The sequence below is a fragment of the Rhinolophus hipposideros genome (assembly GCF_964194185.1).
Source record: "Rhinolophus hipposideros genome assembly, chromosome: 10".
Classification (NCBI taxonomy): domain Eukaryota; kingdom Metazoa; phylum Chordata; class Mammalia; order Chiroptera; family Rhinolophidae; genus Rhinolophus; species Rhinolophus hipposideros.
Genome location: NC_138056.1, coordinates 34,408,027 through 34,425,081, shown reverse-complemented (window position 1 = coordinate 34,425,081; position 17,055 = coordinate 34,408,027). Strand labels below are relative to the sequence as shown.

Sequence of the window (17,055 nt, the reverse complement as noted above, 5' to 3'; positions counted from 1 at the left end):
CATGAAGGCCCCTCATCTTTCTGTATCCCCAGACAGCAATATCGGAAAGGAACTGGAAGGCTGTCCCTGGACACGCACTATCCCCAGGACCTCATGAGGCCTGCGGTGCCCTTACCAGGAACTGGAAGGCAGCCAGTAGGCACAGGCTGCTCCTGACAGTGAGGGAATGGCTGCCGGTGCCTTGAGGGGTTGGCTTCTGAGTTGGCTCTGAGGGTGGTGAGGGAGGCGGGGGCAGCGGCATCTCTCTCTGCGAGTCCGCGAGTCCTTCCGCCTGGTCCAGCGCCTCCATCACTACCGGCTGGGGGAGACCTGTGGAAAGCAGACAGCAGGCCGGTGACTTGAGTCCTGCAGACCCACGACGGACGGCTCCTTCTGGGGCTGCTGTGGCTTCCTCTCACTCCGGGATCAGTCGGCGTGGCTCCCCTTCCAGCATTCACCCTCGATTAGCAAAGCAATATTCACCTACCTTTGTCAGAAAGAGCTAAGTGTGGGTGGACAAATTATTTCTCTTTTATTTCTCCAGTAACAGAGTTAAAATGGCAGGAGGTTTTTCAGGGAGTTAACATCGTTGAGTTTATGTAGCGTCATTCTTTTCCATTTCTTAAGGAAACAAGAACCAACCACCTCAAACTCAATTAAGACAGGAGAGAGAGAGAGAGAGAGAGAGAGAGAGAGAGAGAGAGAGAGAGAGAGAGAGAGAGAGAGAGAGAGAGAGAAGACATGGCATAACCAGGTTGTGAACCTGGATAACCCACCCACGCCTGCCCTCTGGGTATTTGTCTCTCTTGCTCTGTGCCCTGACTGGGGCTGGAAGCTGGACACTTGACAAGATCACGGCCACATGCCCCTCCCCCCAAGACCCCACACCGAGGGGCTGTGGGGTGCGGCTAGGGTGGTGCAGAGGAAAATCTTGGTGTAGTAGAATTACTATCAAACACCTGGGATTCAGTTCTGCGTCTGTCCCTAGTTGTGTGACCTTGGGAGCACTACCTCCTTTCTGGGCCTCAGTTTCCACACCTGGAAAATGGGGGTTAGGCTCAACTCTTGGTTTTCTAACTGTGCTTTCTAGAGCCCCAGCATTTTCCAAGGTGCACCAGCCATTAGCAAGTGCTCTGAGTTCCTATGCTTGTGGCTCAACCATGGAAGCTCCGTTTGTCCCCGTTCCATACACTGGGTTTCCTCGAAGGTTATTTCAACACAGGGTTCCACTGCTAGAATAGTCTGATACCACTGGCTTAGGTCTGAGGCCCTGACTGTAGCGTAGGGAAGGATTCCAGCAGCAGACACCTTGGTGACTCCCAGATGTTGAAGGTCCCCATCCAAACCCACATGTTTCAGTCCATTGTCAAGAAGAGAGGGGGCAGCAAAATGGACGTGTACCCCATTGACAGTGGGGATGGGACTGGCCACACACCATTGTGTATGTAGGACAAGGGACTCCTTTTCTGGCTGGGCAACAATGGAGCCCCCACAGCCAGGACCACAGGAGGCCAATGTAGTTGCTTATCCATGTGCTTGCTCGCTCTCGCCACAAACATGTACCGAGCCTCTCGCATGCTCTGGATCAACAGTGTGCATCTCCATCACAGCCTCCTCCTTCCCACATGCTGACCCTGTATGGCTCGCACCCGCTGTGTGCCAGCCATACTCCATGCAGTGCCTCAGGTGAGCCCACCCTCTGTGCTTTGCACATGCTCTTCCCTCTGCCTGGAACATCCCCTCCCCCCCAACAACACTTAGCCACGTTAACTCCTCTTCATCTTGTAGAAAGCAATCAGATGTCAGTGGAAGAAGGCCCTGCCCTGTCATATATGCCTAGCCCCCCATGCCTCTCCTTCATCCTACCACCAGCAACACTATATCTGGAATGGGCAAGACGCTGCTTTGAGGGCTTTATGTGTGCTAATTTACTCACGCCTCATAGTACCCCATGCAGTTGTATGTTAGCCTCTTGTTACAGAAGATGAGGATGAGGTGCAGAGAGGTTAAGAGACTTTTTCCAGGTCAGCTAGCTAAGTGGCCGAGGGAGGCAGTGGGACAGTCTCCGGGCTCCATCACACTCACTACGGTTTGTAAAAATATTTGTTGACTAGCCTCTCCCCCACTCGTCTGTAAGTTTCGTAAGGGCAGGAGTGGTCTCAGTTTTGTTCATTATGATTGTCCACAGCATCTAACACAAGTCCTGGCACGTCAACCTGCAGTAAGTACTTACTAACTGAGTGTATGATGTGATAATCTTCTTAGTTTTCTGACTGATAAATTAGGATAATCGTATGTACTTTGAAAGGCTATGTGAAGACTATAGATACTACAGATGAAAGATCCAGCACAGCACGGGGCATCTAGTGGGTGCTCAATAAATTCCAGATTATAATAATGACTACACATGATTCTCAGTCTTGTGGGTAAAACAGACCAGCGGATACATGTTTACAATATAGTACATTAAGTGAAAAATCTAAGTGCTGGTGGAGTCCAAGGGAGCTGGGGGAGGGCATCTACCTTTGCCCATAAAAGCTGCAGTTACTAACCACTTCAGCACACAGTTCAGATCCTGGCGAGCAAGGTGAAAAAGCAAAAGCTGCTGCTAAGAGGCGGATCACATTGGAAGCCAAGAATTTACACTTGGATAAGCAAAGGCTGATTACTCAAGTAGCAAGGTCTCCACCCACACCCTCCAAATAAGTAGTCCACAATGCTACCAAATACAGAAAGCTGGGAGGGGTACAGGCCCAGGGGTCACAGGCCCAGGGGTTTGGCTCTGCAACACACACACACACTGTGGGCTTTGGACAATCCCTTCTCCCTGGCTCGCAGTTGCCTTAAAAAGAGGGGCTTGAACTAGAACTCAGTTCTTCTCAGATGTTCTTGCCATCCTCAGAGGACAGGGGTACTTGGGTTTTGGGGGAAAAACAGCAAGCTCACACAATCTTGAACTTGGCTACTTTGTTTTAAAAATTCATGGGTACTCTTTGTTCTATACTATGGTATGTCTGTACTGTTTTGAGATTAAAATAAGGTGTTATTTTTTTCCCTCCCAAAGCTTTGAATCAAATTTATGCTTCAGGAAAATGTGCTACATTTATCCTGTGGCTTCGCCCTCAGGGGTACACGTACCCCAGTCTGAGAAGCACGGAACTTGCCTGCAATAAAACATCATGTCGCTGTTATAAATGACTCTGTAGATGAATATTTAATAACATGGAAAGAAATTTCGATGCTATGTAGTGAGAAAGTCATGGTTACAAAACAGTATGATATCCTTGGCCTTAAAATTTAAGGAAGTATAAATGTGCGTATAAAAAGGTAGAGAATACTTGATGTTAGGAGAAGAGGTTAACATGAGATCATGCTTGGAAAGCATGTAGCACAGCGTATGCCTGGTACATAGTAAGTGCTCCATAAATGTCATTCACAGTATGTGGGAAGAAGAGAAGCCAGGTATTACCGTATTTCCCTGAAAATAAGACTGGGTCTTATATTAATTTTTGCTCCAAAAGATGCATTAGGGCTTATTTTCAGGGGATGTCTTATTTTTTCATGTACAACAATCTACATTTATTCAAATACAGTCATGTCATCTTCTTCTGAAACATCGTCATAACTTTCCAAATCCCAAATTCTGGCTTCAATATCTTGCGACGCCATTTCCTGTAGAACCATTGGCCCCAATCTCTCATGTCCAGCAATAGAGCTCTCTTTAAATGAGCACTTCTTGCCCATGTAGCCTGCTAGTAGGCAACACAGCTGTCAGTGATTTTATCCCATGAATTCCTCACCCAAGTCACGACCTCTTGCAGGCTGGGCTTCACAAAGTTTCCACGCTGATTTCTCTCCATTCTATTTTCAATGTAGTCACTGATTTACAGGTGCAAATGGTCCTTGAATGGCTTGTTTATTGCAATATCAAGAGTCTGGAGATAGGCAGTCATTCCTGAGGGAATCATTATTTGATCTCTTCTTTTTTCTGTAAGGAAGTTCTTCATGTCTTTACTGCGATGAGTGCTGGCTGATTCCCGACTAGCAGACCTCTTTGGCCACCTCACAAAACAAGTGGCAGCATTAAATCGACCTGCTTCCTTATAACTGCATATGTGCACCAGGCTTTTTCGGTTTCAAGAACATAAATGCCTGAAATACGTTCAACCTTATCTTTCTTGCCCTTAGTGATGGTTAGAGGTGGGGCTTTCTTTCCATCCAGACAAATTGCCAAAATACAGGTAACACGTGCACTTTTGTAACCAGTGGAGGGAATGGAGATTGACAAGGCATCCCTGTGATTGTTTGAGATCCTTGGCCCATAAACACTGCAGTTTCATCCATAGCAATCATGTTGATATTTAGAAAAGTCGATGCCATCAACAAAGGACTTGAATACAAGTGCATGTTTAATAACTTCAGTATCTTCCAGCTTGAACAATGTTGTCCATCTTAGAGACAGTTCATATCACTGAAGGAAGCCATCCAGCCAGTGTTGTGATGCTTTGATTTCTTCTGGAGATATTTCTAACTGTGGTGCCATTGCAAGGGCAAATCCTTGAATATCAGCCCTGCGCACAAGCAAAGACTTTGCTCTCCTGTCAGCAATCCATTCACAGATGATGTCTTGCAGCTCAGGAAATAATGGTTGCCGACCTGATCCACACTTGCGCTTCTTAGTATTTCCCTCGTCTACCTGTTGACTGAGGTTATCGCACTCTGATCGCCATTTTCAGACCATTTGGAGATCCAACTTCTTCTCTTTGCAGAAAACCGTAAGATTCTTGCCCCTGGAGTCCTCCACAATTCCTTTCTTGTACTCGATAGAATAGCTCTTTCTTTTTGCACTCATCTTGTCTGGGGGTAAAAATATTATTCCTTTTAAATGTACCATTAAATCAAGTGTTAACTGAAGACTTACGAGACAGGAGTGGCAACAAAAATGATGACAGTTAAGAATGATGGCCCACACAAAAGCGATGAAAAATTGCTGGCACCAAAATTCAGAAAACGTTTCTTTATTTCACACGAGTGTATTAAGTACGTCTTAATTCAACACACGACGTATTGAATTATGAAGATTCATATTAGACACAATAATGTCTGTTCATTATCAAGTGTGCACGTTATTCATGCGTTGTGTCTGTACTCTGATTGGTCATTCGGCAATAAGTCTCGAGTTCATCTGTTTACATAGGCGTTTACCTCTCATCCAAAAGTGCCTGCTTGAGTATTTACAAATAATTGTAATTTATATTACCATTTATTTTAAGTATTAATGCCAATATTATTTATTTATATTTAATTATATATTAACATTATTATTTTATAATTCAATATGTCTGTTGTGTGTTGCAACGAATGTACTAAATGCGTCTGTCTGGCTGACGATTTTAACTGGGGCTTATTTTTGGTGCAGAGCTCATATTACAAGCATCCTGAAAAATCATGTTAGGGATTATTTTCTGGTTAGGTCTTATTTTTGGGGAAATACGGTAACAACAGTTCTTTGAAGGAGGGTGAGATTAGAGGTGATTTTTTTTCATTGTTTATGTATTCTAGATTTCCTCAAATACACGCACACATTTATACATATACATAAGTATAAATATACAGAGGGGCCAAAAAAACGTATACACATTTTAAGAAAGGAAAAAAAACTGTAGTAAAATTGTAATACTCAATATATACTGATAACAAAAGATGAATACAAGTCATATGTATACATTTTTTTGGCACCCCTGGTATATGTATATACACATACATATATATTTATTTGTAGTGAGAAAAATATTTTTAAAAAGAGATCACCATTCTAAGTTTAGATACCAGGAGGCCTAGTTAATATTCGCAGGTTCGGGGGCCCTGATTCCCACCTGTCTCACCTAAATGCACATAGTGGGACATGTGAAAGAGATTGAAAGAGTGTGCCTAGCTCTGCGAGACTCACCCAGTCATATAGGACAGCCACTCAGAAGTCAGGCCCCTGATGATGTATGACCATCACTTTTGCATATGAAAGGTGGCAGGTTAACTAACATGCAAGAAAGAAAAACTGCAGGCTGGTGGAGCCCTGTATGCACACCTCAGAGACAAAGGTGGAGGCTGTTGTTTTGTTTTGTTTTGTTTTAAATCCATAGGGTACCTGGCAGCCCCGGGGCCAGATAAATCCAACGGTGGGGTACTGACTAAGTGTCTGGTAGCTGCCCACCTTTCAGAGCAGGGTTTATTTAAAAGCTTTTCTGGGCAGAAATCGAACATTTCTTTACTCAGGAAGATATATTTTCGAACACACACTATATTCTGCATACAATTTTGGAGGGGTTCTTGGTTAAGAACCCCTGATCTCAGCAACAGGGAGTAGAAAGTGGTGGAAGGTGGGGGAGGTGGAGAACTGCGCTGACTTCAGTCTCTGCTCTTTTATGTGTGAGTCCAACACACATGTATTGAGCACCAATTACATACTTTGCCTAGCACTGGATCAGGCTCAAAGCAGTCCCTGCTACACGGACCACTGCATCCTGGGCCCACCTGTCCTGTTTGCCTCCGGTCCCATTCCTAGAGATGACGCCAAATCTTGTCCTTGCCCTGCCCACACTTCCAGTCGCTGTCTTGTTTTGGGAATGACAATGCCACCTTGCTGGGCAGGCTCTGTGCAGTTCCCAAAGCGTTTCTGCACACGCAGTTGCATTTGCTTCTCTCGGCAGCCCTGTGAGGTAGATATTATCATCAGCAGCCCCGTTTTGTCGGTGAGAGGCGGCTGCTTGTGTCAAGGGCTGGCTTTTCAATAGTTCACAGCGAGGTAGCTGCTTTGCCACGCATGAAACCCTGACTCAGAGGCAGCCTGCTGACAGTGATTTCACAGCGCACCAGCTCCTCAGGCGCTTGCCTCTTGCGCAGGGTGAAGGGGGTTTTCCAGACAAGGACATTGAGGCTTAGCGAGGTTAAGTGGCTTGCCAGAAGTGCGGACCTGACATTGGAACCCAGAGCTCCCTGACACCAAGTGATCTTTCCATTTTGCCACACTGCTTTTCAGGAAAGGGTCACTGCAGCAAAGGCCGGGAGATGGTGAGAGTTTGGGAGGAAGGGAGGGAGGGAGGTAAAAAGAGAGGGAGGGAAAGATGGAGGAAGAGAGGGAAGAGGTTCAGGAAGGTAGGAGCTCAGTATCCCAGGCCAAAGCTCTAGGGACTTGGGTAGGGCCTGCAGGCAAATGGTTTTCAGATTTACCTGGGGCATGTGGAAACACTATGATCCTTCTCCTTTCACACAGCACTCAAATCCCACCATTAAACTCTGCAGCTGTGTGCCCTGGGGCTCCTGAACTGGAGAACCCGTGGCTGCTCCTGTCAGTGACTCATCCTTGGAGCTCCCAGCTGCTAGCTCACCGGAACTGGAGCAGAAGCCTGGCTCGGCCTGTTCCTGTTTCCATGAGGAGGGAGTCTTCCCTAACATGGCCAGGGTGACCTCCCAGCCATGCCCACCTAAGTCACAGGGGACCCTGACTAACAAACATCATACTCAGTCCTGACCAGCTTCTAGAACCACTGAGTGTCAGAGCCTGACAGGCCCTGAGGGGCTTCTGATCTAGTATGCTAATTTCTCAGATGAGGAAACTGAGGCCCAGAGATAGGAAGCGGCTTGCTCAAGGTCAACAGCCAGCCAATAGCAGAGCCAGGATGCTGGCTGCTACTGTCACCACTATTAGCTAACACAGAAAGAGTACTTACCATGTGCTGGGCACTGCTCTAAATGTTTTACACATATTAACACATGTAATCCTTACAACAATCCTGGGAGGTAAGTGCTACTCTTACTCCCATTTTACAGATGAAGAAACTGAGGCACAGGGAAGTCAAGTTCCTTGGCCAACGTCAGCTAATAAATGGGTAAGCTAAGACTAGAACTCAGGCAGTCTGTCTCCAGAGCCCATTCCATTAACCAACACACTAGATGAGACTACCTCAGGTATTCTGCTCTCCACTCCACATCATCTTTAAGAAATCTCCAACACTCCCACCTCTCAATGTTTCAGAAGTCCGGTGTCATCTATCTGGGAGAAGGCGCTGGACTCCACAGCTGATCACTGTGTCTGAAATCCCACCATTAGACTTGGATACTTGTGTATAGGATTATTGCTCTTATCTTACTGTGGGGATGGAGGGAAGTGTGGGTGGGATGAGGAGGAAGCCTGAGCGGTTTTCTAACAGCTTCCACCTATGAGGGGGTTAACCAGCAGGGAAGATTTATCCTCTATCATGCTCCTACTCTGCCAGCTCTGAGCCAGCCACATCAAAAGCCTTATGCTCATTATTTAATACCCATAACCACACCGTGGGTTGACTTTATTGTCCAGTCTCACTTGTGGAGCCGTAGAGGCACAGAGAGGTTAAGTCACTTGTCCAGGGTCACAGAGCCAGGAAGTGGCAGAACTGGGATATGAACCCAGGTCTGTTGGACTCCACAGTCCATGATCTCTCTGCTATTCCACAGAAAGACCTGGCAACCCACGAGAGGGGGTGAGGCAGGCTGACCAGGCCTATTTTGAAGTTTTGCTTGGGTAGGTCCTGAATGCAGAACCAAGGGAGGTACTGCCAGGGAAACTCAGTTTCAGAGTCTAGAATGAATAGGCCCAATCAGCCATTTCTGCCATCGCAGTCATCACACTTGTCAGCACTCCCCTGGTTTCTGAGGGATAGCTAGGCCTTGCTGGGCATGGGCCCTGCTGTGGTCTCCATTCTTACTGGGACAGGCTGGGTGGTGGCCCCATTTTCTGTTCCCTTTTGGGGGGTGCACCGCAGGTAAACTGGGAGTCAGAGGGGATGTGTTGGGGTGAGAGAAGTTTCCCCAGTGTTTTCATCTGGCACACATTTACAGAACACCAGCTCTCTGCCCTAGGGATGTTTTGTGTCTCAGCACTGATGTCCACCGACTCCCAGGAATTTTGAGAAGAGCCCTGGTGAAAAATTTCTAGCCGCTCCGGGCAAAGGCCAAGTGATGGTGGGTGTGGAGCTCTGAGGATCTGCACAGGCTTCCCACAGTCCCTCTGGATACTCAGGATACTCAGTCCTACAGGTCCGTAACGCAGCGGGCACACCCACAGGAGGACACAGCAAGGATCTGGGCTGGCAGTACGTGTTTGCTCCCTTTGGATGGTAAACGGGCCGGGGGCAGGGCCCAAGTCTTATTTATCTTGCATTCCCCAGGTAGGCAGGATAGCATGGGAAAGGAAACTGATTTGGCATCAGAGGATTCCGGAATAGAACATGGGTGCTCACCATTTATTACCGTGTTTCCCTGAAAATAAGACCTAGCTGCACACCCCAGCCTGGGCCTTCGCTGTTTCTTCCTCTTCCTATTGGGGGAAGTAAGCCTGAGAAGGAGCTTCAGCCCATTCTAGGACAAAGGGGACAGACAGGCCTTCTCCCCTTGGCACAGCCTATCACATTCCGGCATGCGGTGGGGGCGGGGGGCAGAGAAAAGCAAGACTGCGACCAAGGTGATGGGAAGACGTCTGGGAACTGAGGGTATCTGATGCTTAGTCTGGAGATGGGCAGCCTGGGGGCTGGTAGGCAAGGGGGCTGAATGTGGTTGCAGACACCTGAGAGGAAAGAGGGTACGTCAACAGGCAAGACCTGTATGTGGATGCTATGGGCAGGCAGATTTCCAAGTAACAAGAAATATCTCTAGGATCTGACCCTACAAATCTCTACCGCAGCTCTTGCTATCCCCACAAATGGCTTTATTTCCAGACAGGCAGCTGTCTGTAGTAGCTCAAAGTAAAAGCTTTGGAGTCACACAGACTTCGGTTTGAGGCCTGGCATTGCCATTTACTACCTATGTGACCTTGGGTAAGTGACTTAATCTGTCCTCTCCACAACAGATATACTATAGCTTGTCTCTTGGATTTTGAGGATACCATAAGGTAAAGCATTCCAAGGGCTTAGCCTGGTGCCCTGCACGGGTGAATGCTCAGTAAACAGTAGGCAGAATGTAGACAGGAGAGGGTAGGGGTGCAGGAGATGGGAGCTGAGAGAGAGGCAGCAGTAAGAACTTCCCTTTCATCTGCCAGGTGGGCCCTCCAGGAGGACAATGGGTCCCCGCCCACACATGGGTAGGGGCTTTGAGGCTGCTGACTGGCAACTGGGGTGGTGGATAGAATGGGCATGGAATGGGGGTGGTGCAAGTGGGGCAGTTTTGTCTCTGCCAGTTAATTAAATCCGGAATGCTAACAAGCTTTCAAAACAAAACGCAACTCAAGTACTCTCTGGATGGGATATAATAAAATGGTTCTATCTGAAATAGAACCAAACAGCTTTGTTGTTGCAAACAAAGACTCAGTTCTTTGTGCCTCTCTGGAGCGGAGGCCCAGAAATACAAGGGTGAAAGGGTCAATGAAACTCTGAGGGTGCAGCATCCCCCGGCCCCATGCTGAGAACTGAAAGAACTGACAGAGAGGCCCCGGGGCAAGACTTAAACACAAATGCATGGGAAGGAAGGGACGACTTGAGAGTGCATCTGGTTCCACCCTCCCATTTCACAGATGAGGAAACTGAGGTCCAGAGAATAAGAACCAGCATCGGCACGCATGTCTTTAACCTTCTGGCTCAGTTCTTGCCCATTAAGGCAGCATGGGAAGTTTCACAGAGGGGATCAAAGGTTGGAGGCCCCATGGCAGAAGAAGGCTGGATCCTGCCTTGGGGTTCTTTAGTGGGTCCTAACAAAGTGTTCTCAGACGTCTAGGAGAGTCTAGGTGATAGGAGGTGAGCAAGAGTGACCAGAGACCCCCCCAGGACAGTAGTGCCAACAAATCCCAAGCCTCCAGAGGCTGCAACCCTCAGATGGTCCTCTACAACTGGGGAGCCTCATAATGTAGGCAAAGTGTCACGAGGACTGAGGGCAGGCAGTTCAGCTCTGCCTCCAGTGGACTGTTTGATCCTGGGCATCTCACTGCCTCCATAGGCTTTAGAGGCCTACTGTCAATTCAGAGTGCGACACAGGGTGGTTCAGGGCCCTTCTAGTGCTGAAGACCCACTGCTGCCTTAAAAAAATCGGAGCCCCAGCTTTAGTTTAATTCAGTGGCTTCCGCTTGTTCTTAGGATAAAAACCAAAATTCTCGCCCTGGCCAACAATAAAGGCCCAGCATGCTCTGGGCCCCCCTTATCTTCCCAGCCTCTACCCACACCACCTTTCTTCTGGTTTTCTCTGCTCTAGCTTCTTCCAGATCCTCTCCTGGAACAGGTCTGGGAAATAGAAAAATCTGGAAACTGGTCGTTCTGCTCCAAGAAATTCTCACCCAGTCCCTAAGGGGGAAAGAAAGCTGTGGTGCCCTTCCCTGCTGTCTGTGGTGGGGTGGGGGTTGCGGAGGTATCGGCAGGCCCATTGCTTGGGGGAGCTGGTAGGCCAAGTGTCCAGGGACGCACCGGGGAGCACTGTGCAGAAAATGTCTGTCACAGTGGCCTCACACGTTAGAGGGACCCTGCTTCAACCCTTCACAGGCATGCTCCTCCGCACGGTGAGAAGTTCATGGAGCCAAAGGGACATTCCCCCTTTTAGACCACATACTGGGCAACACAGATTTCCTTGCCAAGATAGTCCTGAGCCTGATTCCTGGGCCTGTGTGGTCCTCTTCCCCGATTACTGTGCTTGTGTTCGCATCCCTAGGACTGGTCTCTCGGAGTGACTCTGCAGAAGGTGTGTTTGGAGCTTGGATGTGTGGGCTGGGGTACCCATCCGCAAAAATGTGCACGAGAGCCCTTGTGATGGTGGACAGAGCCAGGGACGGCTGGGGACTGGCTGTCCTTCGGTTCCATATTTTGGTGCAGAACTCTGCGGAGTCAGAATTCTAAATCTGAATCTGGCTTTCAAGCTCCTTACAAGGGAATATTTGTCAAGGGAGAAGGACAGAATACATTTCATTTAAAGCTTGTTAGCTTGCTTTCTAACTCTTAATTAACTGTTTAGACACAGACATAGCATATATAGGCCCTATGAATGTTAGGGGTGGGCCTGCATACAGCTATGCTCACTGCAGATTTAAATTACAAAGGGCGAGTAGTTTAAATAATGGAAAGCTGGGGGTTGGAGGAAAGAATGCCACATGAGATGGAGGCTGAAGGAAGGAAGATTTAGGGGAGGAAGAAGCTAGTATTAGGGGGTATGTGAAAACTTACAAGGAGGGTACTTTGGTGGATTCAAGATGGCCACTGATTCTCCGTACTCCTCCTGTCAGAAGGTGCAATTGATTTCCCTCCCCTTGAATCTGCGCTGGCCCTATGACAGGCTTTAGTCAATAACTGTGGTGAAGGCATGCCATGTTACTTCAGAGGCTGGGCTTTCAGAGACCAGAAGCTTCTGTTTTTGCCCCTGTTGGAATGCTCTCTTGGAATGCTCCTTTTTTGGAAATCAGCTGCCATATAAGAAGTCTGACTACCTCGAGACCACCATGCTGGGGGGAAGTCCAAGTTAGCTGCATGGAGAGATAGGCCAAGTGGAGGAACATTGAGGCCCCTCACATGTAAGAGAAGCTCTTTTGGACCTCATCCCAGCTCAGCACCGGGCAGATACAGCTGAGGGAATGACCTCAGTGGGTGCCACACAGAACCAAAGAGCCAGCCAGCTGAGCCCTGCACAACCCTCTGAATCATGAGCAGATAAAATGATTGCTGTTTTAAGCCACTAAGTTTTAAGGCAGTTTATTAGATAGCAACAGATAGACATAGAAGGTGCTGAAACCTGAAAAGGAGAAATAAGTTTACATGGAAAGATGAAGGGTTTGTTTTGTTTGTTTGTTTTTTCTTTTTTAAGGTATAAAGAACTTCCTGAGAGCTGGGGTGATTAGTCCCTGGCCAGGCCAAAGAGGAAGGTGACAGCATCTATCACTGCACGTCTCACGAATATGATGGATACCCATTTGTCTGAATGGGCTTTAGCATCAAACTGTGTGGAGGCAGGGGACTGGACCAGACGGCTTTTCTTCCGGTTGCAGACTCTCGTTTCAGTCTCCTCACACATCCAGGTATCTCCCTAGAATTATCAGAACTGTTTCTATTCTAGTGAAGGAAAATGGATGAGTTCCTCTATAACTCTGGCCCCTCTTCCCATCTGACTTTGCAAGTAGACAACAGTCCTGCATGTGTCTGTGCTGGTTCTGTGAGGTCCCATGCCTGTGGCAGGGACCAGGAAAGGTCCATAAAGCTAACCATCCACTCCACTGCTGAAGGACTGGCCTGGGACTTGATGCCGGGGCTCTGGGAACACGCAAGGCTTTCTCTGTTCACACTCCATATCCTGGCACACTCATCGCCATCATTATGACCTACCATTTATCAAGTACTGGGTAATAAGCACTTCACGTGCATCAACACACTTACTCCTCACAAAATCTCTGAAGATCTCATCATATTATATCACCTTCATTTTAGAGTGAAGAGTGTGGAGCACAAAGTAGTCAGATAATTTACCCAAGGTCAGGCTGCTGGTCTGTGGCAGAGCTGGGATTTGAACCCAGTTCTGTCTGCCTCCTCACAGCACCCCAAGATCCAGCCACCTGGCCCCTACCTCCATATTTGTTCTGGTGTCTGAAAATCGTAAACCTATACCATAGCTGACCAGTGAGTACCTACCTGGCTGGATATTTCTCTTCTCAATACAATGGTTTTACAGAATGCTATCCACTTAGGGTTCTTAGCACATCCAAATAGTGTTTTGTTTTTCCTTAATTTTCGTTTCAAAGACTCAAGTCAAAGACAAGTTATTATACCATCATCCACAATAAACACTCCTAAATGCATTCAAAGTCCTGAGTGAAAACAAAACCACCCATTAGGAAAGAAAGAAAAGCCTGAGTGCTGACAGACACAAGTAACATCTCAGTAATAATACTATATCCAGGTCTGTCTTCTCTACATTTATTTGTCCATCTGGGCTCCTGTACCTGCTCCCAGACTAGTTTGAACAAGTACTAGGCACCAGACTGGGTGGTTTTGTGAGAACAAGGGTTAGCCGATGGGGACAAGGCCCATCATGAGGCTGACTTGTTCCCTGAAGTGCTCTGATAGCCAGTTCCTAGAGACACGAACCAGGACCCTACTCATCTTTCAGGTCACAGTTTAAAGGCCATTTCTTCCAGGAAGCCTTCCATGGCCCGCCCCCCAGCCAGCTTGCCCCAAGACATGGTTACATTACTACGGCACCCTTCCATGGAGTCCTGTCTTCCTTGAAAGCAGGGACCAGGTCTAGGTCTGTCTTGCCCTTCACTGTATCACCAGTGCCTGGCTCTGAGTGGACGCTCAGTAAAAAGCTGTCAAATCAATAAAAGGGTCAGGCTGCCTTTTCAAGTGGCCCTTGATAGCTTCTGGCCTAAGATCTTATCCATGCCGTGAAAGCTATGGCCTACCCTCCCTGATGGCCTAATCGTTGCAGGATTAGAACAACAAAGGTTTCCTCAATACAGACCTTTTCTAAGACACCACCCATAATGGGCAGTGGCCTCTTGCTGAGACCTACCTAGATCTCGTCCCCCCTCAGAAGGGGGTCCACTTGATAACCATGATGATACAGAGACTAAGGCTGGTGGAGAGTTAGGAAAAGTCACTGGGACTGAGGTGGGAGTGGGTATCAGAGTCACTGGCCCAAGAGGCCAGCTGCTCCTACCAAATGGGCAATGGTCTACTCAGGCCTCGGTGTCGACTCACAACTTTGCATAGAACCAGCTAATCATGACATACTGAAATCTCAGGATGGCAGTGACATCATAGCTCCAGCCAGCTGCCAGCTGTAGGGAGCAGCTTGTTCCCAAGAGCAGTGTTGTCCGTCGACCTGGGCCCTACGCGCCCTCTTCTCTGGCTGTGCCATTTCCTGTGGGGTAAGACGTCCACAGGATGCAGGAGGCACAGCCACACTCCTCTTTCCAGGCTGTGCTCCGGCTACTAGGGCTCCAGAGCTCCCTGCTTGGAGTAGGCCTGAAGCCTGCTTGGGTACAGGTGTACCTTCGGAAGGTGGACATGGCCTCCTGCTTGGGGATCTTTAGGTTTGAGGGGTGGCCAAAGAGCAGCTATAGGGGTGGAGTGAGCACTTGGACACACGACAGGCCCACGTGCATGAACATAAGGGCCCTGGCAGTGTAGGCCTGAGCAGAGCGTTGATGCACCACTAGGGGCCCCATCGGTAGTCTGGCCTCGGTCCCTGCACATGTTAGGAGCAGGCTCACCCATGCATCTGCCTACTGGAGACACAGAGCAACACTTGTTGATGTCGTGCGATCACTAGCACCTACGGTTGCCTTATTTACTTCCTTCCTTTCTCTGCGCTGTACCCCTGAAGAAACTGCTGGTCCCAAGCTAGGCCCCAACTGGTGCTGGCTGGGGAAGGAGCGGAGGCCCAGCATCAGCAGGGTTGCCTGGTTTCTTGCAAATGTGAACACCTACGCGTGGAAGAGGGGGAGTGTGAGCAGGAATGTATAAATGTGTTTGGGTGACTGTGAGCAAGTAAGTGAGCAAGCAAGGGGGAATGAAAGAGAAGACAAGGAGGGTGACCATGCGAAAAAGTGTGCATGAGAGGAGAAGAAAAAGAAACGTGCGCGTGTGCACGGAGTGGAGAAGGCAGCTGGGTACACACCCAGGGCCTGCTACAGTACCAGGAACCGCATGTAATGGAGGGCCTGGGAACAGGGCCGAGAACAGGAGGGAAGGAGTGTGCCTGCCTGTCTGTATGTGTGCGGGAGAAGGGGCATGATTGCAGGAGAGAAAAGAACTTAAAGAGGGAATGAGAGCGCAAGCAAGTCTGTTTATCTCTGAAAGCATGTACGGTGAAAGGGTGTGTGGGGGTGCGAGGATGGAGTGATGGAGCTAAGAGAGCCTGAGTGTGCAAGAGGAAGAAGACTACCAGGTGTGTGCACCTGCGGGTGGGTGTGTGTCTCGCAGGGCTCTGTGAAACAGAGAGACAGGGCACGTGCCTGGGTAACTGCATGTGGGTACGTGCTCGTGCGTATGTAGCACGAGGCGGTAACAAATGAGAACACATACGAGTGTATGAGCACATGCGTGGAGTGCCCCAGGGGTGTGAGCAAGCATGCCTGCCCCTGGGGCAGCTGGGAATTGCCTGGCATGTTGGCAATGCCTGAGGATGTTTTCACCCAGAAATCTCAATCTGGGAGGACCATGTGACCTGCTCGGCATTGGCTCCGGTCCAGGTAACTGTGGCTGGAAATGTTGGTCATGTTGCCCCAGCCTGGTGGTACATGTGGGAATGAATGAGTCACCCAGACATTGCCGGCCCTCACTCTGCCTTGCTCTCATCTTGCCCAGCAGGAAAGACAGCTGGGAGGGGGTAAGGTTACTTGAGGGCTGTATTTTTATACCATTATTATGCAATTGCTTGCAGTGCCCATAGCCTCATTCTGAAGGCTCAGCACCTCAATTCACCTAGCCTTTGTACCTCCAGCTCCTTTTATGTCCATGTTGCAGTTCAGGTGAGTGGTTTCAGCTGACAAATATTTATGGAAATCTGCTCCTTACCAGGTTCCAGAACCACTCTCTTTACAATGCCAAACCTCCCTCCAGTCCTTTCCCACCCCCCGCTTCTTGGCCTTAATTTTCTCCATAGTACTTATTACACTACATATAGAGGGTGCCAAAAAAAAAAAACCCAAAACGAATACACATTGTAAGACAGGAAAAAAACTGTATTAAAAAAAAAAAATACTCAATATGTACCGATAACAAAAGATGAATACAAGTCACGTTTGACTTCTGCAATTACAAGAGGTGCTCAAAGTGGTTACCACCAGTGTCCAGATACTTCTGATGATGGCAAACTACTGCTTGAGCAATACCGACCAGTGTCCACTCGTATCGCTGCGCATGCCGTTTCAGTTTCTTCACACGGTGCCATGAGTCTCAAACTTATCATGAATACACGCAATTGTTAGGTGTATTGGAGGTTCTGTTGCACACTCATGGCTCCACTGTCGCTGTATTTCCACAATGTTCTTGAATTTCAAATACCACTTCAAAATGGTCTTGCGCTCCTCGAATGACAATCGTGTTTCTGCCATTTTCTTTGATTGTCCTGCCTGTT

General features: G+C 48.3%; 1 protein-coding gene across 2 annotated transcripts in view; it reads right to left on the bottom strand.

The window, feature by feature from the left end:
* Window positions 1-17,055, bottom strand: part of PTPN5 (protein tyrosine phosphatase non-receptor type 5) — a 53,726-nt gene that overhangs the window by 14,303 nt on the left and 22,368 nt on the right. For both annotated transcript variants that reach the window (XM_081063898.1, XM_081063897.1), the window contains exon 3: window positions 116-309. In XM_081063898.1, the coding sequence (XP_080920024.1) occupies window positions 116-309 (194 nt within the window). The remainder of the gene's footprint in view (window positions 1-115; window positions 310-17,055) is intronic.